The sequence below is a fragment of the Melanotaenia boesemani genome, chromosome 14, assembly GCF_017639745.1.
Source record: "Melanotaenia boesemani isolate fMelBoe1 chromosome 14, fMelBoe1.pri, whole genome shotgun sequence".
In the NCBI taxonomy this organism is placed as follows: domain Eukaryota; kingdom Metazoa; phylum Chordata; class Actinopteri; order Atheriniformes; family Melanotaeniidae; genus Melanotaenia; species Melanotaenia boesemani.
The window spans coordinates 22,073,794-22,098,283 of NC_055695.1; the positions used below are offsets into that span (position 1 = coordinate 22,073,794).

At 38.2% G+C, this 24,490-nt stretch overlaps 2 protein-coding genes across 8 annotated transcripts; one reads left to right on the forward strand and one right to left on the reverse strand.

Annotated features, from left to right (window-relative positions):
• Positions 1 to 33: 33 nt before the first annotated feature.
• On the reverse strand, positions 34 to 8,030 carry mob3c (MOB kinase activator 3C). Of its 6 annotated transcripts, XM_042005470.1 has the most exons (6): positions 7,161 to 7,566; positions 6,920 to 7,053; positions 5,887 to 5,926; positions 4,856 to 5,442; positions 3,218 to 3,420; positions 34 to 468 (listed from the first exon to the last, which is right to left on the reverse strand). In XM_042005470.1, the coding sequence occupies exons 4-6, from the start codon at positions 5,271 to 5,273 to the stop codon at positions 439 to 441; spliced, it is 651 nt and encodes a 216-aa protein (XP_041861404.1). In that variant the 5' UTR covers positions 5,274 to 5,442; positions 5,887 to 5,926; positions 6,920 to 7,053; positions 7,161 to 7,566; the 3' UTR covers positions 34 to 438. The 6 variants fall into 6 exon arrangements, with proteins under 6 accessions (XP_041861404.1, XP_041861406.1, XP_041861402.1 ...); XM_042005472.1 differs by lacking the exon at positions 5,887 to 5,926 and having other exon boundaries at positions 34 to 464; positions 7,161 to 7,572; XM_042005468.1 differs by lacking the exon at positions 5,887 to 5,926.
• Positions 8,031 to 10,208: 2,178 nt separating this feature from the next.
• Positions 10,209 to 23,941, forward strand: elovl1b (ELOVL fatty acid elongase 1b). 2 transcript variants are annotated; one of them, XM_042005465.1, is made up of 9 exons: positions 10,209 to 10,461; positions 18,486 to 18,566; positions 21,447 to 21,549; positions 21,646 to 21,836; positions 21,998 to 22,078; positions 22,183 to 22,239; positions 22,333 to 22,438; positions 22,746 to 22,882; positions 23,084 to 23,941. In XM_042005465.1, the coding sequence occupies exons 3-9, from the start codon at positions 21,471 to 21,473 to the stop codon at positions 23,432 to 23,434; spliced, it is 1,002 nt and encodes a 333-aa protein (XP_041861399.1). In that variant the 5' UTR covers positions 10,209 to 10,461; positions 18,486 to 18,566; positions 21,447 to 21,470; the 3' UTR covers positions 23,435 to 23,941. The 2 variants fall into 2 exon arrangements, with proteins under 2 accessions (XP_041861399.1, XP_041861400.1); XM_042005466.1 differs by lacking the exon at positions 18,486 to 18,566 and having other exon boundaries at positions 10,210 to 10,461.
• The last annotated feature ends 549 nt before the right edge of the window (positions 23,942 to 24,490 follow it).

Genomic DNA, 24,490 nt, shown 5'->3' on the forward strand with positions numbered 1-24,490 from the left:
ACTGCAAATCAAAGTCTAATGCACAATATTATGTCCATTTAAAAGCATTTAAACAAGAAAAACTCATAAAATACTAACACACAGTAATCAAGCACTGTATGTCAAAACACATATAAGATCAAACCAAGCCACATGCACAAGGGAAAGGACAATATACAAGTACAGAAAATGCAGGATGGTGTCATAAACTAACACAAAGATGTATAAAGACATCACAGCACCATAATGAGTGAAGTAAAACCTTCCGTAAAGGTACAATGCCACCATCTGAAGAAGAGTGGTTATTTGATGGTCCTTCTGGGTATATATAGGAACCCATCCAAACAAATAGATATAAAGCTGTTTGCCTGGAGTATATTTTGTTTGTCTGGAGTGTTTTGAAGCTGATGTTTTCTCATTGGTCTCAGATAACAACATCTTGGAAACTCTTGGCTCTGTTCAGTTGCATATCTTCTCTGTCATTTCTTTCTGAAAAAAAGAACATATAGGATAAGTTAACTCATCAAATCTACACACACACACACACACACACACACACACACACACACACACACACACACACACACACACACACACACACACACATAAATATATATATTTATATCAGTGGTGTAGTCTTGGTGATACGCAGGTATACGCCGTATACCCACTAGAAAAGGTCACAAGTTTCCGTATAACTACTAAAAAATGTTCAAAGATACGTCACATGTTTTGTGACATAACTTTCACTTTCTCGGTCATAAATTAGCCACAAAGCTGGCCAGTTTAGACCATGAGGAATTCCGTCAAAAGTGACGTTGAGCCACCGCAGAGAGAAAGCAGCTTGGCCATCTGTCCTGATCCTGCCCTGCGTTCCTTAACAGCTGGTGGCTGGTTGCTAGACAACCACGAATTAAAGAGTGGCGGATGAGAGGAAGAAGAAGATGCAGCAGCAGCAGAAAAAGAAGAGGAAGATTTTTTGGGCAGTACGAGTAGTTAATGGAGAGGGAATGCAGAGAAAAAAAATGATAAGAAAGCAAAGTCAAATCACACTGTTTCAGTGTGTCAGTGAGTGTGTTGCTACTGGTTCTGTTTCCACTGTCGATTCGGGGGACACTACAGTTACACAGTTACAGGCAGGGAGGAGAGCCTGACGCTGTCGTCCAACCTGGGCCCCGTTTCAGAAAGCGGGTTTAGTGAAAACTCAGAATTGATCAACCCAGAGTTGCGCTTTAAACTCAGTTTGTTTAACCCGGTTTCTGAAATGGGGCCCCCGTGAGTGGAATTCGCGTGTTAAACAGCAGGTGATTGGCATATTAAATTATATAAAACTAGCTAACTAAAATGGTGGTTTCATACTGCTGTTCTCTCTCTCTCTGTGTGTGTGTGCTCGTAGAAGAGACTTCGACCTGGCCGGTCTTGTGGAGTGAGAATCAGGTAGGGGAATTTAAAAACAGGCATCTTTGGTTGGAGTGGAGAAATGGAAAGTTAGGTAAATGTTGGACATTTAAAGCTGGCAGAAACTATTTAAATGTACAAAGTTAATGCTATATTAGCCTGTTATTATGGTTATTATGGCATGGCTCAGCAAGGTAGAGCGGTCGTCTTGTAACCCGAGGGTTGCCGGTTCGATCCTCGGCCAAGTCAGGTTCATGTCGAGGTGTCCTTGGGCAAGACACCGAACCCCTAATTGCTCCTGATGGGTCGTGGTCGAGCGCCTTGCATGGCAGCTTCCGCCATCAGTGTGTGAATGTGTGTGTGAATGGGTGAATGTGATGTATAATGTAAAGCGCTTTGGGTATCATCCCAGGTACAGTAAAGCGCTATATAAATACGGACCATTTACCATTTACCATTTAAATAAAAATGAAGACAATTCATAGTCATCCTAAATGTCCATTAATAAGGACACCATCAAATAAATAACTTACGTGTGTTATGTGTAGTTGTCTCATTATTCAAGCTATTTCAAGAGTGGAATGTTTGCCTCTATATGTTTTCATGAATTTTTATTTATTGAAAATGGATTTATCTTGTTCTGTCAGTGGCTATTCAGTGGTTAATTAAAGTGCAGCTGTTAATCAGTTCACATCAAACTTAATTTATAAAGCATTTTTCTTGCCAAAGGCAACACAAAGTGCTTTACATGATGAAAAAAATGTATGCATATTAAAGTAAAACAAGCCTTCACACACTATATGACATAGCAATTTAAAAATACACCCATCATTGTCTCTCTCACAATCACACAGACGTCCACATGTATGACCAAAAAGAGCCATCCCCCCTCCCTACATTATACATAAACATGAACTCCCTCATTTCTGTTTCTTAGTACAAAAATAATAAAAGTAATAAACATCTGGCTTGACGCCGCTGTGAGGAAACAATATCTTGGGGATCTGATCACACCAAGAGCCAGCCCACCCATTTCCACAGAGGCCAGCACAGCAACCACCCAGATCAGGGCAGACCAGAGTCCACATCACAGCTGTAGGACTGCAGTGCAAACACCCCAGCCACTGGGACAAGGGCAATCACCGTGGCAACAACCCCCAGTCCAAAGCTCCTGGGGCGAAGGATCCCGATGAGGAAAGGAATGGCTGTTAAACATCTTGTGTTGTTTACATTTAGATAACACATAACCAATCTTTCATGATCTCAGTTATGTGTGGATGCAAACTTTAATAATTACTGTGGTGCTCATAAGCAAAGTATACATTTATGAGCAGTTGCTGCTTTGGGAAGGGTGCAGTGGGACAGAAGTTACACCAGGACATGATGTATGAGGGTGGGATGGTGGGGGGGGATCAGAGTATACCCACTAGAATAAACTAGACTACACCACTGATATATACATATATATTGTGGCTCGGTTTGCTGACATGATGGAAAATTGAGGGGAACAAATGAACATTAAATCCATTCCCAGTATCAGAAAAAGTAGTTGGAAATTTATTGTTGTGGGTACACATTTCACGTTTTGTAACCTCACAATGAAGCAGAGTGACTGTTTAGTCAGGGTGGGAAATTACTGTTATTTTCTTCACTTTGTACATACATAAAAACCTAACCCCATCTCGCATGCACAAGGTTATAAATGACAGGATGGCAGATATTCCCTGACTGGAGAAGGGCTATAAGAGTGATTCTGATAATTCTCCCATTTGGTAATGTTCATTTTTCTCATGCCCCATTACCTCTCACTCAAACATCTGAAGTCGCACTGATGACTCACCAGGGGCTCCAGTTCAGAGTTTTCGATGAGGCTGAACTCTGAAATGAAGTAGTAGTAATGCTTGTAACAGGTATTGATGTGGGCCTCTGCACCCATACTGCAGATGCTGTCAAAGTGATGGATGTAAACATGCACAAACACCCTGAAGAGACGACTCAGGATCTTCTTGCACACCTGTTGGAAATTCTTAGGAAAAGGGACTCCTAAAGTGAAGAAGGGAAACAGAAATCAAGGCTTCAGTGTATGAGTTCCACTCCTGTAACCAGCCAATACTTTGCAGCACACTGAGAAAAAGGTAGGGTCTATAACATAATACTTTACTGTTATTTTAAATTTCTTATAGGTCCTATCTAGTCATTTATACCCGTTTCATTGTTCTTTTTGATCATTAATTTGCACTGTTTTTATGCTTTTTTTTCCTCTCTTTTTTACATTTATTGTGCAGCACTTTGTTCAGCTGTTATGTTGTTTTTAAAATGCTTTAGTGGGACAGGTACTTTTACCAAAATTAAAGTTAAATCAATATTTTAATTGTGAGACCTCTCAGTTGATAGGCTTATCTCTGTGCTTTGTGTTGAAGAATTGACAAACGCCCTTTTTAGAGAAATATTATTACAAATATCTCTGTACAGGTGCAGTAGCCCAAAAGGTGTTATAGCCCATGTCCCTGCTCTGGCGTGTGGCTATGGTGGGATTACCTCTCTGTTTCCCTGCTAACTGAGATCTACACCTGCACCTCATCATTCCAATCTGGGCAGTATTTATTCCTGCTTGGCCTTCCAGTCATTGCCAGACTGCTGGTTTACCCAGGTGGTAAAAGCACTCGACCATTCTAAAATCAGTTTGTCTCAGTCCAGAATTTTTGCTAATCATTTGATTGTTCTTCTCAGGAACCTACAGTAAACCTGCCTCCCTATCACAGCCACTCCTTTCTTCTGCTCAGCTCTAGCAGAGAATAGTTTCCCCAGGTAGAATCCAATAAAACTGTTCACCTGTGCTCAGCACTGTCTGCACTTGGATCCTGGTATACCCCTTAACTGACAACAAGTGGTACATAAAGTCCTTATTTATACAATTAATATAATTAATCTAGCACAAAAAGGGTTATGAGAATTACTGGACTCTAGCATGCTGGTGTTGCTCATTCTACCTCAGGCTTAAGGTGGAAAGTGAGAATAATAAGCAAAAGGAGCTGAAACAACTTGCCAGGGGTTAATTAACACACAAAATCTACTCATATCTGTGGGAAGATTTATCTCACCTGACCCTTGTGTTGCCACAATGTTCAAAGGAAACCTGGGTCCTCTTATAAAAAAGTCGTACAAAATATCTGTAGATAGGTACTAGATTGTTGCAGACACAGGATATGTTTTTTTTAGTGCGAACTTCTGAGTTACACCTCCCATTATGTAGATAATTCTCATTCTAATAGCTGATTATTGTCACTGAAATAAAAATAATGGCATTGTTATCGATTCCACTCTAAATGTCAGCAGCATTGTTTAATTAACCGCTCATCATTGTTTTTGAAAGCTTAATGAAGAAGAACGGCACTGATGCAGCACAACATTAATGGAGATAGTCATTACTGAGGTTAAGCACTCAATAGCAGCATCATTTTACACTCCTCACACACACCTACTCTGGTGGGGAAGATGTCCTCATTATTGATGAGCGACTCTATCCAGTCCATCAGCAGATTCATGTACTTGAGAGCTGGCAGCTTGGTGGGTTTTTTGTAGTCATCACCATCCTGCCATCTGTACTCATACCTGAGTCCCCCGGACATGATGGGACATGTGCGCTCTGTGCAGTACTCACTCACGGTGCCATAGATTAGGTTGATCCTATTGAAAAAATCCACCACATGAACCGCTACCCAGTCATTCATGTTTTCTCCCTCCGGCAGCTGAACCACTTTCCTCAGGTCCAAGCCAGACTTGAGAGAAGCCTGAGCCTTCTTGTAGAGTTCGAAGCGCTGCGTGCCGGGCTCAAACCGCTTCCTTGGCCTGAATGTTTTGTCTTTGCTGAATACTTGGCCAAGACACAGTGCCATTGACTCAGTCGTTTCCCCTAAGATAAGGGGAAAATAGCTTCTCCAGAATAAAAATTAGGTTGAGTATGATAAAGAGAGGGAAACGGGCTGGCTGAAAGCAGGTCACAGGAGGTCAGTGTCTGTCATTTAAAGATTGCAGGGAGTCCTTGCTTTTGCTGGTGGGATGTCTCTGTTGAAGCAGAACAACAGAGATGTTAGTTATCCATTTCCTGTCAGCCCTCTGGTTAATTCTGTCACTGTCAAACCAAAAGATGTTTTAAAGAGAAAACCCTGCAAACCATAGAAACCATGAAATATGTTAACCTGAGTCATGCAGGCCTAAGTATAGTCCTGCACATTACTGAAGTTTGATATGTTTTGAATGTGTCTTTGCTCTATAAAAAAAATTAACCACTTACAGAGGACAAACCAAAAAAATGTGCCTTTATTGGCTCTTATGGTATTATGGTGTGACCAAGATGATTTTATCACAAGACTTTCATCACTAAAAATAGAAACAATTTTCTGGAGCAAGAACCAGGCAACTAAAATGAAGCATAACTTAAAAAGAAAAAAGAAAAAAATGTCTGCCACATTGTGACTCACTGTAAAAGAATCAGAGAAATCTCCTCACCTGAAAGAAATATCACTGTTTAATTTAGTCAGAGAACAATCTAAAGTTGGTGGAAAAAGAATAAAATTTACAAAAACAAGAGTCAATTTCAACCAAAACAAAACATATTACTAATTTTTCCCCCTAAATCCCTCATTGGTATTAAAATATAAACTAAATATAAGCATAAACTCAATGGCTAATTCCATAAAACTATCAAAATAATAAATAATCTTAATAAGATAGAAAGAGAAGATGAATGGATTAAAATTAAGGTTTGATTTTGTTCTGGCACCAAAGCAACATTTTGTTGAAACATGCATTTCAGTTAATTGTTTTGAGAACACATTTTGCCTTTACAGATGTGACGCAAAGTCACACTGAAGACTATGGTTGCAACATGATACTGTATCCGCATTTGTGTCATGTGTCCCATTTTGAACAACAGATCTCATTGTTTCCTGTGGTTGGTTGCTTTAATGTAGCTACTGTGACCTAAGTAAGCAGAAGTTTCTGTCTTTTAATAATCAGCTGTGCAAAAATTATACACCAAGCACTGTTGATAGTTTTTGTTGATGATTTTTCCAGAAGTCACACTCCACAGTGATGTTGCATGTCTCTTCAGTTTATGCTTGCCTGGGTTTTGTTCTGTACTGAGACTAAATGCAAACAGCAAAATTATAGACAAGGGGTGTGTTTTCCCGTCCAGCTTTCATAGTGTGTGATTGGAGTTAAAACTCACCACTGGGGGAGCATGAATACGTGGTCATAAGATGGTTCATAACAAAAAGGCTTCAGAAAGGCCACAGTTACACAGATTTGTTTGACAACTCAGGAAAACAACGCTCCAATCAATCATGAAACAATGTCAATGAGATTGACAGACAGAGCAACTTAACTTTGTTTAAATAGCACTTTTCAAGCTGAAATGAAACTCAAAATGGTTTACAGAGCAAAAGCAAAGCTTAAAAAGGACAAAGGGGAGGAATTAAACAGAATAAGGAAGATTAGCAATGACAAAATGACTTAAAGAAAAGGTGTGGGATAAATTTACTTGAGTTTTCCTTTCGTTGCATCTCTGCACGTAGCCTCAGGCTGAAGCATGTCTGATCACATACTCTGACTGGCAGATTCTTCATGCATGTTTTCCTGGTCTTTATGGAATTCACCATTGGACACTTAAAAGTCCTTATTCAAATGACAAAAGAATAGCAGCTCATAAAGATGGGATTCAGTAACCCGACAAAAAGAAAGAGCTGGAGGTTACAGAATGGAAAAAGCTTTCTGCACTGTACCTGATTTGAAATCCTACAGCAGAGAGCTGGAATGTGGTGGAAAGTTGTGAGGAGTTCAGGGAGGATTAAACTCCCAGGAGAGGTCAGGACCAACTCTTCTGTCTCCTATAGTTCCTTTGAATCTTCTCTGTGCTGATCACCAGCAGTCCGAGAGACTCCAAAATTACTCAGCAGCACAGACAACACAGTTACAAAAGAAAAAAAAATGTGTTTGGCTTCTCTTCCTGTAACTGATGTCACATCCTGACTTTGTCTACTGGGATCTGCTATTGTGTGTATGCGTGTCCACGTGTGGGTGTGTTTGTGGGGAACCTATAAACTGAAAGAGAAGAAGGACTGGAAAAAAAGGCCTTCCCAAATCCAGACTCTGCCCTCCCTCCTCAGTTTTTTTTTTTCTTTTTTTTTCCTTCCCTGTCATCATGTGAGCAGAGCAGCCATCTCACCAAAGCCCAGCCCTCTGGTAAAGGTCCTGAGAAAACAACCTCTTTTCTTGAGCCACATGCAGGACAGAGAGAGCAAGAGATCTCATAAACATTTCTGTATGTCTCGCGGTCCACATGGCCACCCCCCCCCCCCCCCCCCCCCCTCCTTTTTTTCTTGTCTTTTTTTTTTTTTTTTTTGCAGTGCCTTAGTAGTATATTATTAAAATTCCTGGCTTTTTAAAGACTCTGCTGTTGAACTTACAAGCGTACCCTTAAAAAGAAAAGCACCACTCACCACTGCATTTCTACTGAACATACACAAAAACTATTTTTCAAATCATGAACAAACAAGGCGTGTTTGACTGAAACTGTCTACTTACCCTTAGGGGGTTAAGTTGTTCCCAGGATAGCTGACTGTTCCCTTTGTCTTGAAGTGAATGAGTCCCACCGAAGAGTGGAGGATGTCTGTTTTCTCTGCTGTAAAATGAAACCCAACTTGGAAAAATAAGCTCTCTGAAGTCATTGTGTATGGATTCCCTTCTGTTCAGGCAGGATAGAGCTGTGGATAAACATGTAGCCTATATCATAGCTTGAGTTTCAAGCTGTTTCTGCAATGTCTGAAGTATTATCACATAAACTGAGCTTAGATATTTAAGTTTAGTGGGAAAATAGCAAAAATGACCATTAATCAACCTTCATATCCGCAGGCAGGTATTCTTATATTTTGTTATAAAAGTTCTTTAACATTTATGGGTATATTGTCCGTACAGTTCCCATCAATATGCAGTCTAAAATGAATGGGTTTATATGTCCAAACAAACACTGCATATCATGTCTTCTTAAAAAAAAAAAAAAGTAGATCTAAATTGCAGTAATTCAATATATCCACTAGAGGTCACCATAACAATCACTATACATTGTTTTTTTCTCTGGCTCTTTTTTTTAAATGACACCACAGTATAGTCTGGGCTATCAGGAAGTTATCAGTTTTGGGGGGCGGGGGGGGGACTTTACAGAGGCAAGCTGTTTCATATCCTTAGGACGTTTCACCATGAGGATCAAATAACAATAACTTACAGTAAAATTTGTGAAAGAAGTAGCCTAAGGGTTGGGCGGAAGTGGCCAGATTGCAATACTGCTACTATATTACAACACATCTGTCGCTAAGAAACTGAACTTCCACATCCGCTTCAGTATAATTCATTGTTCAAAGAAACTGTTCATTTCCATTGTCCCAGGAGCCTTTTAACTCTGGAACAACACAAGCTCGGAAGAATGCTAACATGATAAATTTATGCCTAATTTAAGTAAAAGAAAAAAAAGAAAGAAAGAAATAAAACATTTAGTGACTCCATTAAATTACTGAGTGATGTTTCACTGTAAACATACAACACTATTTATAGTTTGAGAAATCTCTTAACAGCAATGACACGTATATGATAACTCTATGCTTACGTTTTTTTCCTCTTTAATGCTTCTGTCAGCTTAAAAAAATGTGACACCATAGGAAGTAGAACCAGTCAGGCATTTTTTTTTGCGTATGACTGTCCCTCTGCAGGGTACTATGCCCTGCTTTGTCATTATTCACTGAAACCACGCTTCTTGAAATTATGAGTAAACTAACTTGGATTGCAGCTGTAATGTAAACCTTGAAATAAATCAATTATTTCCCTTAATACGTGCATACAAATGCACACACCACTGTAAAACATTTTGTCATCTTTCACCAATTTAGGGTACATTTAACACTTGCTTGAGTTTCTTTAAAGATAATTTTGCATATGTTTTTTTGTATTGAAACAAAGCATTTATGCTGTGTAACATATTGTAACATAAGTGACACTGGAGGAGTTTTCCTGTCCAGGCAAAAGTTCACCTTGTTTCCCAGGGAGTGCAAGGACGCAGCAACTTTAGTTGTTTACAGGTGGATGATTTATAATTCCACAAGCAGAGTAGGTGTCTGACACTTGTTGCACTTTTGCTGTAGGCACACTACACCTGAACTATCACTATAATCTCCCTGTATCAATAGACTAACCAGCAGGACAGCATCAATCAACCCTGACAGAAATACCTGTCCACTTACGTCACCTTAAAAGTCTGAGTGTGGAACTGCTTTACGTCACCTGTCAGGTCCCCTTCTTTAGATTTAACATGTGTTACAGAAACTGAAACAAACCTGACACGAAGAATGGTTTCCGGCTTTGTATGTAACACTTAAAATTGCTTTTGTTTGACAGACAGAAACAAGAGATTTTATCTTATCACATTGTGTTGAATGAGACACAGATATTTCTGAAAACTTTGTCCAACAGTGAGCATGATGAATTATAATGACTGTTAAAAGTGGAGGTTTGTGCTTCTTGTTTGCTATATTGTGCCATATGTATTATAATTGATTTTAGTATCAAAAGTCAGTTATTATTATTTTCAATTTAACTGGCCTCTTTGCTTTAACATAGGAATAAATTGGAACTAATTCTGTTTCATTCTTTTCTTTTGCAGTTGCTTTTTAACTGTTTTTTCTTGTCAATTTAAAAAAAAAAAAAAAAAAAAAAAGAAGCTAGCAACCCTTTGACATCACTAACTGTAGGCAAAGTGAAACTTCCAAAAAATCTTTCACTACCAAATACCATTGATAGATTTTGAGTTTGAGATGCCTGACATTTGATACAGTGGGTTGATTACGTCCATATTAAGCGACTGGATCACAGCAGTGTAGAGATGACTCCACCTTTTTCCAGCTCCATCAAAGGGTTGGGTCCGGAGGAAGATTTAAGCGGTTAGTAGGAGGAAGCTGAGCTAACTTCTAACTGACACGCGTTTCCTCACTTTATCAGCCATCTTTCGACAAACTCTGGAGTTTTATTTGAACATAAGTGAGTAACCTTTGACATCGTTTCAAGTACTTTAACAGTTGGCTAAATGTTGACTTCGTTTACTTTCAGGTGCGTTTCTTTGTTTTTTCTTTCTTTCTTTCTTCCCTTTTTTTTTTTTTTTTTCTGAAGTAGGGGAGTACGCGCACTGTCGGTTTCCTTCAACGTCTTAATGATTTATTCATTCATTCAGGCGGCTAAATGTTTTATGTTGTCTTATATATCAAAGTCCTGCCTGTAGCTTTTAACAGATATTAACTGTAAATCTGTTTTATGAATAAAAAAAGACGTCATCCTTGAGCTCATATCCGGTGTTGTGTCAAAACGTGTATCCCATCACAAAGTGTGCTTGTATGGTTGAATTTGCCATTTACCATTTACTCTTTTATATTTATATACTATTTCCTTTCTGAGTTTGCCTGATGCTTTGTTGTCTTCTTAACGGTTCCTAACGGTGAATTTACCGTTTATCTATAAAAGTATACCTCATGCCACTAGGTTTATTATTTTTTATGTCTAAGGACATATTTCCACAATATGGTGTACAAATGTTGTTGACCTCAGTAGAATAAAACCTGGCTGTGTGTGTGTGTGTGTGTGTGGTGGGGGGGGGGGGGGGGGGGGTGTAAGGAACATGCACTATATGTTTTTAACTCGTTTCCCAGATGTAAATGTATTTTAGCATTTCTGTTCTATGTAAAAAAAAAAAGTATGAACTACTCATTGATACTGCAGTTGTTGCATTAGTTTAGATAATAAAATCATATTTTTGTTTAAAAATAACAGTGAAGGTGAAAATGGCGAAGATGATTAATAGACACATAAATGACAATAAAATGTCTTTTTGTCTCTAAGTAGCCCTCATTAATGCCTTTTGTTTTCACATAATTATCTGCTCAGTTAGCCCACAGACCACTGACTATTGACAATGCAAACATTAGCCAATAGCAACAATGTTACTATAAAGACAAGGTCAACCATTTCAGGTGTGTCTCTTCCAGTAATGTAAACTCTATGGCAGTATTGTGATAGTTTCCATTAGTGTCCCTTTCTGTTATCGCTTCTCTGGTCTCTAATGTCAACATCCTGTCCGAATGGCTTTTATATTGAGGAGAAGATCGCGATCATGTTAAAGTAAAATGCTCAGAAAGTAGAAATGACTTTGGCTGGTTTGCTTGCTTGTTTGTTTGTTTGTTTGTTTATTTATGTATTTATTTATGTGCAGTTTGAGTTTGGTTTGATTATGCTATAGTTATATTTTCCACAGTCGGTCACAGACCTATCCATATGGTCACTTTAGTAGGTGCTGTAAAGTGTTTTGCAAAGTAAATTGAAATAATTCTTTTTATTTAACACAAATTATTAGCTGCTGTTTTTTATATTTTACGACCCTGCTACAACAAGAGTGTTATCAATATATTTCTGTATTTTAGATCAGTTAACTCGAGGCCCTGGTTAGCTTTTTAACAGATGGTATAATAAGACTTTGAACATTTTGAATCTTAAATAATAAATAACATACGTTATTTCCATAATGCTTATTGATTGAAATGACCTAAAGCAATGCAAATATGTTTTACTTCTTAGTTCTCCAAATGGGAGTTAGAGGTTGTTCTGCATATACATTTTAAGTAGCCCTTTTCAAACAAAATACTCAACAAAACATTTTGTGAGATGGATGGTGTCTTGTTTAAATTTTAAGGATTTTTGCATACATGTGTAAACATTACCATCAGCAGTCAGGGTTAACACTATCAGTTGCAGGTAGGGAATGGCTTATTGATGGTTATTCTTCCACAGGAAGAAGTGTGAAGTTTTCCAGTAACACTGACCTGCAGTCTGTCTGGTTAATGTTTGTTGTAACACCTCTTTGTTTAAATATTGTTCATAACGTTCTCATGTTTCAGTTTAGACCCATGTAAAGTAAGTAGTTAAATGCAGCATGTCACTTTTTTTTAAAAGGTATAGCTTCAGTTGGACTAACCTGTCTACATGTATCAACTCAAGTTCTTGTTCTTGTTTTTTTATTATATTTATTATTAATTATGTCATGTAAACTGGATATTTGAAGGAAAAGGGGGGAAAAAAGTGGTAAATGGACTGAACTTAGATAGGATTTTTTTTTTTTTTTTAAACCACTCAAAGCGCTTTTACACTGCGAGTCACATTCAATCATTCACGCACACACTCATGCGGTACCTCCTAGGAATGATCTATAAAGTTTTTTCACTATCACAAAAATTCACACACGAATGACCACATTGGTTGTGATGTTGGTTTCAGTATCTTGCCCAAGGATTTTAGTGCAAAGTGTATTAATACAATAAGGCTGCAAAAATAAGTTAGCTGTATTTATTATCAGGAGCAGTCCGATGCAGTGTGATAACTTTGGTACCATCTTTTTTTTTTTTTTTTTTATACAAAATGCATCATGTAGTCGATATGAGTTTGACGTAATTTGTCTTATTTATCAGATAGCTATGCAAACAGTTCCTGTGTTATTATGCAATCAAGGAATGATCCTTCTAAGTTATGATTTAATATCTTATCCTTCCTGTAAAGGGCCCCTTGTATAGCAACAACTATTTGTTTTGATTCGTTTATCAGGTCTGTAATAGTTTTCTGTTTTTTAAAAAGTAAAAACAAAAGTGACTGAGCAGTGTAATCATAAACACAGTGAGTGGCATAGACTGCTCATACTGCAGTAGACAGTAGAAGTATATTCAGACAGCCTGGGATTCATGTAACATCTCCTCGGCTTGTGGGGTGGAACTTGTCAAAGCTGGTGATTGGGAACAACACATTTTAAACAGCTTGCAAATGCAGTAAAGTTGAAGCGTTAAAGGGTTTGAGCTGCTGCAACACAAATGTTCTACTCTGAATTAAGTATAGTAAAAGCCAACCTTCTGTCAGGGATAACAAGTATTACAACAGCAGAGTTCAGCCTATTACCTCTCCAGGTTAAAAGAAACTTAGCTTTCAGACCCCTCTCATTTTCAGATTAACATAACTCACCAAAACTAAGCCACTAATCTCATTTTGTAGTTACACCCCTCATGCCAGCAGTGACCATAGAGGTTTTACTAATTTGTGGCTACACATATATATATGCTATGAATTGTTGCAGATTAAATGATGCAAAGATGCATGTTTTGGCATGTAAGGGTTTTTTTCATGCTTTTTAGGGGTTTTATTTGCATTTATACATTTCTTACTGTGAGGAGTCAATTTCCCACTTGGTAGTTCATTCAATCCATTAAATGCTAGTTTTAAGGGAATTGGGCTAAAGGTCAAAATGTAAAAAATGCTGAAATGAGAAGAAAACATGGTTTATTTGGCTTCCTGCTCTCTGCAGCATAAAGATTCACATCAGAAAAGTACTGTTTACAGCAGTTTTTAAGCTCTGAATGTGGAAGTTATCATAAGTGTCTAGGTATTGTTGACAGACATGGAGAGTTTCATTCCTGTGATCAATCTTTGATCATCGTAACCTGTCTACCAGGTTGGTTTTTCACTTATTTTGACAAGTGTGTGTGTGGGTTTTTTTTTTTTGGTTTTTTTTTCTTAGTCTTATTAAACATGTAGGGTATAAAAGATGGTTTTCAATCTATATCCACCCTCTTAGTTCCCTGGTGTGTGGATATATTCATAATACCAGTTTATTTCTGTTGTTCTTCTGGCCCCTGCAGAGGTGTTCAGCAATCTGAATGGCATTGTGCACGTTCATAAGGAGATGATACAATTATGGTTGGTTGTGGAAAGTTTCAGAAATCCGAGTCATTTGCGGCTGAGACCTGCCAAGAGAAGCAGGCAGAGGGAGGGGCATGAAAAGAGAGAACAAGATTAGTGTTGATAGTAGGTCTTGCCAAAAATGTGTTGTCCCTACATGCCCACCAGCCCTTCCAACTATGAACATCCAAAGAAAATAGGGAGGGATCAAGATGGTGGTGTAGACATGTCATTCCTGAGGCAAGTTTGGCAACATTCTCTTGTTGGTGTGGGGGGATTTTTTCTTTCTTTCTTTCATTTTGTTTTTTTTTTTAATCAATGCACCATGTCCTTTTTTGATCATCATGTCACCATAATTGCTTTTTTATTTAACAGGAATATCAAATGCATACTCCGAAAATTAGTTGGGAATTTGTAAGGTCATGGTTAGTGCCTCTATATTGTAATATGTCTTCATCTCAGAACTCTAAGCTGCTCATCATGCTACCTGATCTAATCCTAGATGTTATCACGTTTTAGAGCATCCATGTGAGGCAATATGGTCAATGGAAAATTAAATTCTGCATCTACTGCAGATACATTTGATACAGAACTAAATGCTGATTAACACTTTCACATTTCCCCGAACTAGATGTTGGTGGGTATATCAGATGTTACATGTGATGCAAAGTTAAGGTTGACCTCCCTGATTATGCAATAATGGTAGATAGTCCTTGCATGACTTCCCTGTTTTGGAAAATAAGTGTAGGGTATACCTGTGTACAAGCTTTGCAAGTGTTGAATGAATGTGTATCTTGATGACAAGGCTGCAGAACAAGTTGAAATGAGACTGAGTTGTAACCTGTGTGGAGTGAAACAAACTTATTTCAAGACACTTAGCAGATGCAACATGACCGAGAAGGCCTGGGCCCTCACTTCTGTCCCTGGGGGATGGGAAGCACACACACTACTAAATCTTTTGTGGCTGTTCGTTTGTCCCTGTGTAAGCATGACTGGCACGTGTGTTCTTGACTTTTATGTAACCATTTTATGCAACAGCTGTATAGCTTAACTTCCTTTTAACACAGTGGCAAGGCCCTTGGCACCAAGTCAGACTTATCACACTGATGTGTGAAATGCTGGTGGAAATTTAGGAAGACTGTTATAATGCCTTTTGCTGCACAAACACACATTTATACCTTCCACTTGGAAACTAACATTAGTTTACATTGTATTAATTAATCAATGTCACTATTTACGTTTGGATATCTTAAATATGATGGTTACAGATTAAACTTTATCACTGCATGGTCTAACACACTTTGAAATGAATATTCAGTCAAGTTAATGATTTAATATATCTTGTGCATATTCGTTGTAGGTGTGTGTTCAGTCAGTCTTTAGTTAATTGATTCGCAGGTTAAACTGTGCAGATATTTCTTTTGGCACATTGCCTAGGAAATATCTTTGCATATGCATGACACTTGAGTGTGGAATTTTACTAACTTTTGTTGTTCCTTTTTCCTGTCTCATTATTATCTCTGCCAAGGCCAAGGTTATGTTTTGTCAGCTTTGTTTTTGTCGGTCTGTCTGTCTGTTAACGTAGCTCAAAAAGTGATAAACAGATTTTGATTAAGTTTTCAGACAATCTAAAAAATGGCATCAGGAACAACTGATTAGATTTTGGGGTTAATCTGGATCAATGCCTGGATTCAGGATTTTTTTTAATTTTTTTATTTAACTAAAACTGCCATAGGCGGTCATGTTGACCCTTTTCCGATGAAGCATTAGAACAAAAGATGAACGTGATGTTTTCTTTTTTTTTTTTGTATTGTTTTTTAGTTCTGCATTCATTCTTCCGCTTTTGTTAATTTTTTTTTTTTTTTTTTTTATGTTTATGGAGACATTGGTTTGTCTGTCTGGTTTTTTAGCAACATAACTCAAAGTTATGGATAGATTTTAATTAAATTTTCAGGAAATGTCAGAAATGGAGTGAAGGAACAAGTGATTAGATTTTAGGACTGATCTGGATCACCTTCTGGATCCAGGAATTTTTTTAAGAATTTTTCACTATTGGGAGATTGGGATCATTTTGTCATTACACCTTATAACTCATCAGATAATGCCCAGAATCACTGGCAAAAAAATAAAATAAAATAAAATAAATTTTTTTTACAAATGACATCATGGTAGATGTTATAATCTAACATTGTTTGACCTGGATCATGTTAATATTCTATATCCGGTGATCCAGGAGGTTCACAGTATAGGGGATTCTGGGTGGGCTGTTGGGCCTTATGGGGTTTTTCTCAGGTGAGTGACCCTGTGGCTTTGTGGAGGTCTGCGCTCTAGTGCGCTCTAGTGCTTCTAGTTTTAAATTCTTACCACACATACTATAAATACAATCTAAAAAAATCTAAATTAAAATTTAATGGAGTATTTCTTTGTGTTTTCTCAGTTGTTGATGATGGGGATAGTATGAAAATCTTGCATTTATTCTCTCTGGTAAAATAGCCCATAGTTTTGTTTGATTTTTTTATTTATTTATTTTTTTCCCCAGTCACACACTAGCATAGTCTGAACGATGGCGACTTTAATCACCATCACATTTATAAATGAATCATATCAGCAGTAGGGAGTTTACTACTTTTGTAAACTGCCATAATTGGCATTTCTTTATTCTTCCATTTTCACTTTGTCTAGTTGCTCATTTTGGATGGTGTAAAGGGATTATCGCCTTTACAGAGCCAGATACCATCTTAGGTAAAAATAGTTAAGACAGTGACTGGTGCCTGAGATTATTTATTTTGTCGGGTGTGTTTTGGTATTCGGAGGAGGGTCTGAAGTGCACTGGAATGCTACTACCACCGCCCCCCACCCCCGGCCCAAGGGCCAGTGTTACAGGTAAAACCTGCTCTGGCAGACAACAACACGGAAGAGGGCATTTACATTACAAACTCATGTGTACCAGATTTTCATGTGTGATTGGAGCACCCAAGTTCAGCTCTTATCTAATGAAATGGGAGGGAGGGAAAAAAAAAGCTTTTTTCTTTGTTTAACAAAGACTTTAGGGGGTATTGTAGATGCTGCTGGTTTGTATTTCAACTTTTTATCTTTTTGTCTCTGTTGCAAAAGCCTAATAATTGTTAAATGTATTAACAAAACTGAAGATATTGTGAATGGAAACATGACTTCCCCATTTTTTTAAATTAATTTAGTATGCAAGTTATTGTTGGCAGAATTAAGAAGCTGTCATCAAAGAATGTGTCTAAATACTATTAATATTTTTTTCCGGATTGTAATGCTGGGTGTGGCTGTGACATCCAAGTGATTTTTATATTTTCTTTTTATCAAATGGAACAAAACCCCCTAGAACATCAAACACTGAAGAATTTTAGGCGTTATCGTATGAGTTACATTTGCCTTTCACCACAATCCTTTTTACTATCCAACCCTCAGTAAACATCAGTTTTATCTTGTCTTCCAGCTAAGATGAACTAGATTTTTCTGTGGAAGACAGTCATATTGTACTTATTGTTTTCAGTACATACTGTACACAATGCTTGGAGTAGACAAAGCCGTAATGTAAAGATTAAACTGAAAGTGTAGTACTAGTACAGAAAATATGAGGTTCTTAATCAAGCAAGAAAATGTCTCATAGACTGGAGCAAATGATGCGTTGTGCACCAGCTACTTGACGTTTTGCTCATATCGATTGTTCCTCACTGCAGAGAAAGAAATGGAAGCTAGTTTATCTTTATGGGTGTCGGCCGGGTAGAGGGTCAGGAAAGGCGTAACAATGGCCCCTTTATAATAACAGAGTCTCCACTGATTTCTCGCCCGCTCCCTGTGAATAATATCATCAGCCCACCCTGAGAGAAAACTTAGAGGGCGACTCCAGAGCCGTGTGTTTCAGTGAATGAGTGCAGGGTGTGACCATGAGACCAAAAAGGGTGGTGAACGATGGTCGTTGAGGTGAGGGTGGAGGTCATTTACAAATCAGCAAGTTGCTTTTTCATTTTGAGATATTATTTGTAGTGTGGGTTTAAATAGGGGCTCTCTCTGTCCCTCTAACCCCAGTTGTTGCTATCTCTCGAGGATGCGCTCACACACACTCTTTCCCCCTTCTCTCCCTCCCTCTCCTTCTGAGAGCTAGTTATTCATCCACAGTGTGAGTCAGGGAGGGTGGGGATTTGGAAGACTGCTGTACCAGTCACACTTTGTCAGTTTACTTTCTCATTCCTTACCCTGTCTCCATCTGTCTTTCTCTTCTTTCTTTGCTGTTTTCTCTTTTTGCTGCCGCCTGCCTGCCCTTCTAGCTGGAGAAGCTTTCCCACACTGACAAGGAAGAATCCGCTTGGCTTTTGATGATTTAAGGGAAGAAATTTGTTCTCAAACAGGTAAGTTTCTTAATGTTAAATGGAAGTGAAGTAGCTTGTGTGAACTCTGCTAACGTGACTACTTTCTTTGGATAATGTTTTTGCTCTTTTGGTGTTTGACAGTTTCAGGGTGCTTTTGGAAAAAAAAATCTTTTTCACAAAAGGATACTTCATAATGTTTTAAAAAGGTTTCAGTGCTAATATCTTTTTTTCTTCTCCCCCCCCCCTCCTCGCTTTAGTCTCTGCTCTGTTTGTTCATCATTAACTCCTAACTCGTGAATGTGAGCTCCATTTTCCATCCTTATGATTCACTGACATGTTTCTCTGAAGACATGTTCTTCCCTTTTTCCACGGTGTCTCTCCTTGGTAGACGTAAACCAGCCACTTTCTTGCCACAGTCAGCTAGTAATGAATGGTTGATTGTGTTGGGAAATGCAGACTGAGCAAATGAGATTTGTAGGATTTTACCAACTTTATTTTAGCTTGGTTAATAGAAGTGATCTGTGTATGGGTGACAACTGTTAACTTCTCTCTGCTGAGGACAGAGGCCATTCTCTGCGGTGCTTTAGTGATCACATGTCCACAGTTAAATTGCATCACTGTGTCATGGGTATACTAGACACTTTTAAATCCCTCTCATAGTCATGAGAAAGTTTTTGTCCTCCTGTGGAGTTTTACAAGTGTTTCTGATGCATTCTAAATGAGGACAAGCGGTGTCAAACACCAATTTGCAGCAGAACAATGTTCATGATACAGAAATTGTTAAGTTTCAGAGCTAAAAGTAATTTGTCTCAGTTTTTCTGATGATTTTAAGTGGTACTATGGTTTTAGAACAGTGAGAGACTGGTCATGTAAAACTGTCTTTCTGGTTTTTTTTAAATGAAAGGGGCCTCATTTTCTAAAAGCTATCTTCATCTGGGTGTTAGAAAATGGGGAATGTTCTTTCCTCTTGGGGGTTTTTTTTTGTGTTGTCATGATCACAAGATTATTCCCCTGACCTACATGATAATTTTTATTGGTCAATATTTGTTGAAAAATTCCACTGTAAAAAAATCACATGCTTCCTATTCACACTTGAAAACGATTAAGACTTTTATTTTATTTATTAAACATCCAAAATTGAATTCCTGCGGGATTGGATTGCTCAGAAATTCATTTTTGTATTCATGACAAAACAAATGCAATTTATTCAAGTAAAGTGGTAAAAAGAATGACACATCGGCTTCAGTTTTCCACCCAAAAAGTAAAATGGAATCTGAGCAATTTGATGCAGTACAATTTCAATTTAACAAATGTTCACTCAGTAATGGATCATTGGCCAATGGGGCAGACGTGGCTCTGGAAGCAGAGTGGGTGTGGACCCCAAAGGGCCCCCAATCTGCTCCATAGGTGTGCAAGTAAGTCCCCTGCAAGTCACTTTGAATAAAACATCTGCTCAATGAGTACTTGTAAATGACTTAATCACATTATGATCTGATCAATCTTGCTGTTCAGCGATTTTTTTCCTCAGAACAAGACAGACTCTGCACAACTGACATGACGGTCCTCTGAAGCGTGAGGTTCCTCACCATATGTCTCAATGATGACTCAGTAACAACAACTTTTATGTATGAGATTTCTGAAATGCCATGTATCTGGCTTGTTATGGCACAGCAGAATGTGCACGCTTAGTGACAACATTGGGGTCTGCAAAAAAGAACACATTACAGTTTTCATCACACCAACCGAAGCAAGTCAGTCAGTACTATGGCTGTCACAAATAAGTCTGGAATGCTGATCACACAGAAGCCTAACAGGGAAGATGGTGAAGTGTTGGCAAAGCACTGTGGTGAACAATCGGAGAATTAAGAACAAGCTGCATGTGGCATCTCTTTTTACTTTTAGCCTGTACTTTTCAGTTAGTTTGGTTGTGACATATGTACAAAATAGAAAGATAAAACATCTAATCTGCTGTGAGATTTATCAAAAATGGTCCTTTTTATTTACTAAGGTGATAAAGGGATTATGTTTCTTTAAAGACCTTGAAGTGAAATTTCTTGATGTTCTAGGATAAGCAGGATATCAAGCAGGAAATCCTTTCTTTTATGGCAGGATCTTTATTAGCTCTGCTCAGACCTTCATTCAACAGCTTGAAATAAAGGAGGACCGTGGGCAGTGAGAACCCAGAGCATTGTAGATTGTATATCAAACAATAGCTCCCTCTGGGCAGACCGCACCCTGTGTGTCTTCTACTTGCTGAATGTTCTTTTCAGTTTACATTTGATATGATCAGCCTTTGTCAACAAAAAATATAACAATAATTGTCGGTGTATAATAATTTTGAAAATCATACTTCTCCTTGGTGAAATCATTTTTAAAGCACTTCTAACGTAACTTAACCCCCCTCCCCCCAGTTGAGTTTCTTTTCTTTTAGGACAGTTTGTATATTGTGTTTTAATCTCCTGAGTTTTCTCCTGCACACAGTTGGCTTTATTGTGGGATACGGGATGCCCTCCCAGTTCCCTGTAGCACCTCCTCTCTGAAATCAGACCATGTGTGATGAGTGGCTCGAGCTAGGGCAAAGGATTCTGGGATTTTTTTTGGGAGTGCTTGTTTGGTGAGGGATCAGCTGTCCCAGTAATTACATTTCAGTCCTGCTGAATCAAGAACTTTTCTACCTTAACTGCATTTATTGAACACAGGTGATCACCAGCAAGGCAACAACAGACCCTGTATTTTTTTTTTTTTTTTAATAACTAAAAGTTTGTCTCTGAATATTAGAAAAGCATTAACTTACAGTGTTTTTATCACACAGGATTGGTCAAATATCATCTGGGTTGAGTGATAATAAACTGTCAAGGGGAATTGCTACTGTTTGACTGAGAAGCTTAAACTAATAATGAATTTGTTGGCATTCTTCAGATATTTGGGTCACAAGAAGGGAAGATGGTCAGTATGCTTCGGGAGATTCAAGAGTTTGGCTCACACGCCATGGATATCTATGACTACCTCTTGGCAGGAATTGGTATGTGATTTATCTGACAAAAAACTAATCGAATCGTGTGATTGGGATGTTTTTTTTCCCATTATTTGTTAAATTTAATTTAATTCATTTTTTCAGATCCACGGCTGAAGGGGTATCCATTGATGCAAAGTCCTGTTCCCATGACCGCAATATTGCTGTGCTACCTTTTTTTCGTACTGTACCTTGGACCTCGCATAATGGCCAATCGGAAGCCCTTCCAGCTCAAGGAAGCCATGATAGTTTACAACTTCTTGCTGGTGGCACTTTCGATATTCATTGTGTTTGAAGTAAGAGTCTGTTATGTCATTCAAAATATGAGTTCTGGATAAACATTTAAAGCTTTCTCACTGGATTTAGTTAAATTTTAGTAGGTTTGCAGTAAATGAGTCTTTTGGTTCCTTACTTGGTAAATATATTGCTTGACCTCAAATCAAACCTTGTTTTCTAGTTTCTGATGTCTGGATGGACTACAACATATACCTGGAGATGTGATGCAATTGATACCTCTGACAGTCCTCAAGCTCTCCGAGTAAGTCTGCAAATTACTCATGTCCTGTTCACAAATGATTATTTGGTGACTTTGGTTTTGTTTGAAAACTAGCCTGCTGTTAAATTGAGGCTTTTGATCTCTAGATGGTTCGGGTAGCATGGCTCTTCTGGTTCTCCAAGATCATTGAGCTGATGGACACAGTAAGTCCAGTCCTTTTCACTTAATGTCTAAATTGTGAATAAAGTTTTGGTCAGCATTGCTTTGCTTTGAACAATCATTTTCTTTCTTTTTAGATGTTCTTTGTGTTGAGGAAAAAACACAGCCAGATTACTTTCCTGCACATCTTCCATCACTCACTCATGCCCTGGACCTGGTGGTGGGGAGTTAGCTATGCTCCTGGTGAGTGCATTTGGTGGATTTGAAAATGATTAATGGAGGGATAAAAGCAGCCGCAGGGCGTGGTGTACTTGGTTAACCTTGCATACCAATCTGTTACACACAAACTTTTACAATCAGCCACAATCTCATCTGTTTGATGGCAGTTTCTCAGAATATCAAGAAACCTTGTATGGCCTGATTGTAAATTAAAGCTGTCGGTTAAGTCAGAAAATGACTAACCCTGAATTAAACTGGGTCTGTTTTTGTTGTGCAAGTCAGACATGAGACAGCTACAGATTTTGATCTGATGTTTTTGTTGTCCTTTTAGGTGGAATGGGATCTTTCCATGCCATGGTGAATTCTTCTGTCCATGTCATCATGTATTTCTACTATGGCCTTGCTGCCGCTGGACCACGTTTCCAGAAGTTTTTGTGGTGGAAGAAATACATGACTGCCATTCAGCTGGTAGTAAAGCCTCATACTCTGTTTATTTTTACTTGTGGCAAACCTGAGAAATGAGCTGCAGGATGATATGTCATAGCCAGTGTATTAAACAAATTAAACATAAAAAAATATATACAAATTCATTTATGTATTCTAAAGACATCAAGACAAATTCTTCTTTTATCTTATGTACTTGGCTAACAACTGTTTTTTGCCCAACAGATCCAGTTTGTCCTGGTCTCTCTCCATGCCACCCAGTATTATTTCATGGACAGCTGTGACTACCAGTTCCCCATTATCATCCACCTCATCTGGATGTACGGAACTTTCTTTTTCATTCTCTTCTCCAACTTCTGGGTCCAGGCTTACGTCAAGGGTAAACGGCTACCAAAGCAGGACATTAAGCAGCATCAGAACAGCTCATCTGTCTACACAAACAGCAAACACCAGGAGAATGGAAAACACCACGAGAATGGCAAACGTCATGAGAACGGCATCAACCATGGAACCAGCAATGGTTCTGCACATCACGAGAATGGTAGCGCCCACAATGGCAAGATGAAAAAGGCCTAGGTCCTCTGGAAGGAGATGCTGAAAAGATATGACCCAGATAGTTTGTTAAAACTTCTACGGATTCCAAAGATAATTTGACTGTTTTCCAGTTTTAAGCTTCTTGTGTAAAATATGGAAGAACAACTTGGTCAATGATTTCCACAGCCAGGGTTCCACATGGGTTGGTTTATTGGTTTCTTTGCATTAGCAAACCAACTAAGGAACACAATATATGAAGAGAAGATGTTTTTGACCTAAATCAGTCTTCACTGATGTTGCAAGCAAACTCTTAGCTCAGTTTCACTCTTAGTGGCCTTTCAACCCACTTGCTGACTTATTCGACTCCCTCCCCCCTTCCTCCTCCCCCTTCTGTGGACCGATGACTGTACAGTTTCTATAAAACTTGAAAATACAGTTTTGTAAATAGTTTTACAATAAACAAAAGTAACTAATTGGTGCGCTTTAGACTTTCTAAATTTGTCACATTGTGTATTTAAAATTTAATTACCAATAAATTGTTTTAAATTATCTTGCTTTATATTTTGTGTCCATGTTTTTGTCACTCAGCAAGCAGACTAAGTAGTTTTGCAGCGGGGATAACTCGCTAAAAACATTTTCAGGTCAGGATGTTGGATCGTTCAACAAGAAGAAACTATTTGTATTACTTGCATGGGCCTCTTGTCTAGGCTATCCCAAGTATGTGAAGTAAGTGGGGGGTAAACAAGAGATCCATTATGCTTTGTTTTTCAAAAAAATGTGTGGCATGAGGCAGAAAAAGGCATCCCTCAGACCAGATCTATGTTCACCCGCCTCAACCATGAGTTTCTTCTGGAGGGTCAGAAAAAGGGTTGTATCATTAATGCAATAGAAAGGCTTCCTTCATCAACATTCAAGCTGCAAACAAAAGCTCAATCATCCTGATCATGGTTAAATCAGTGAGTGGAATAGCAGCTTTATTCTGAAGTGTATTTACTCAGCTGTAACCATCTCTTAATTTTGTTTTATTAATCAAACCTTAACGGATAAAAGTGACTTTGGAATTAAAATTGGATTGGAAGACATTTCATAGCAATTCAT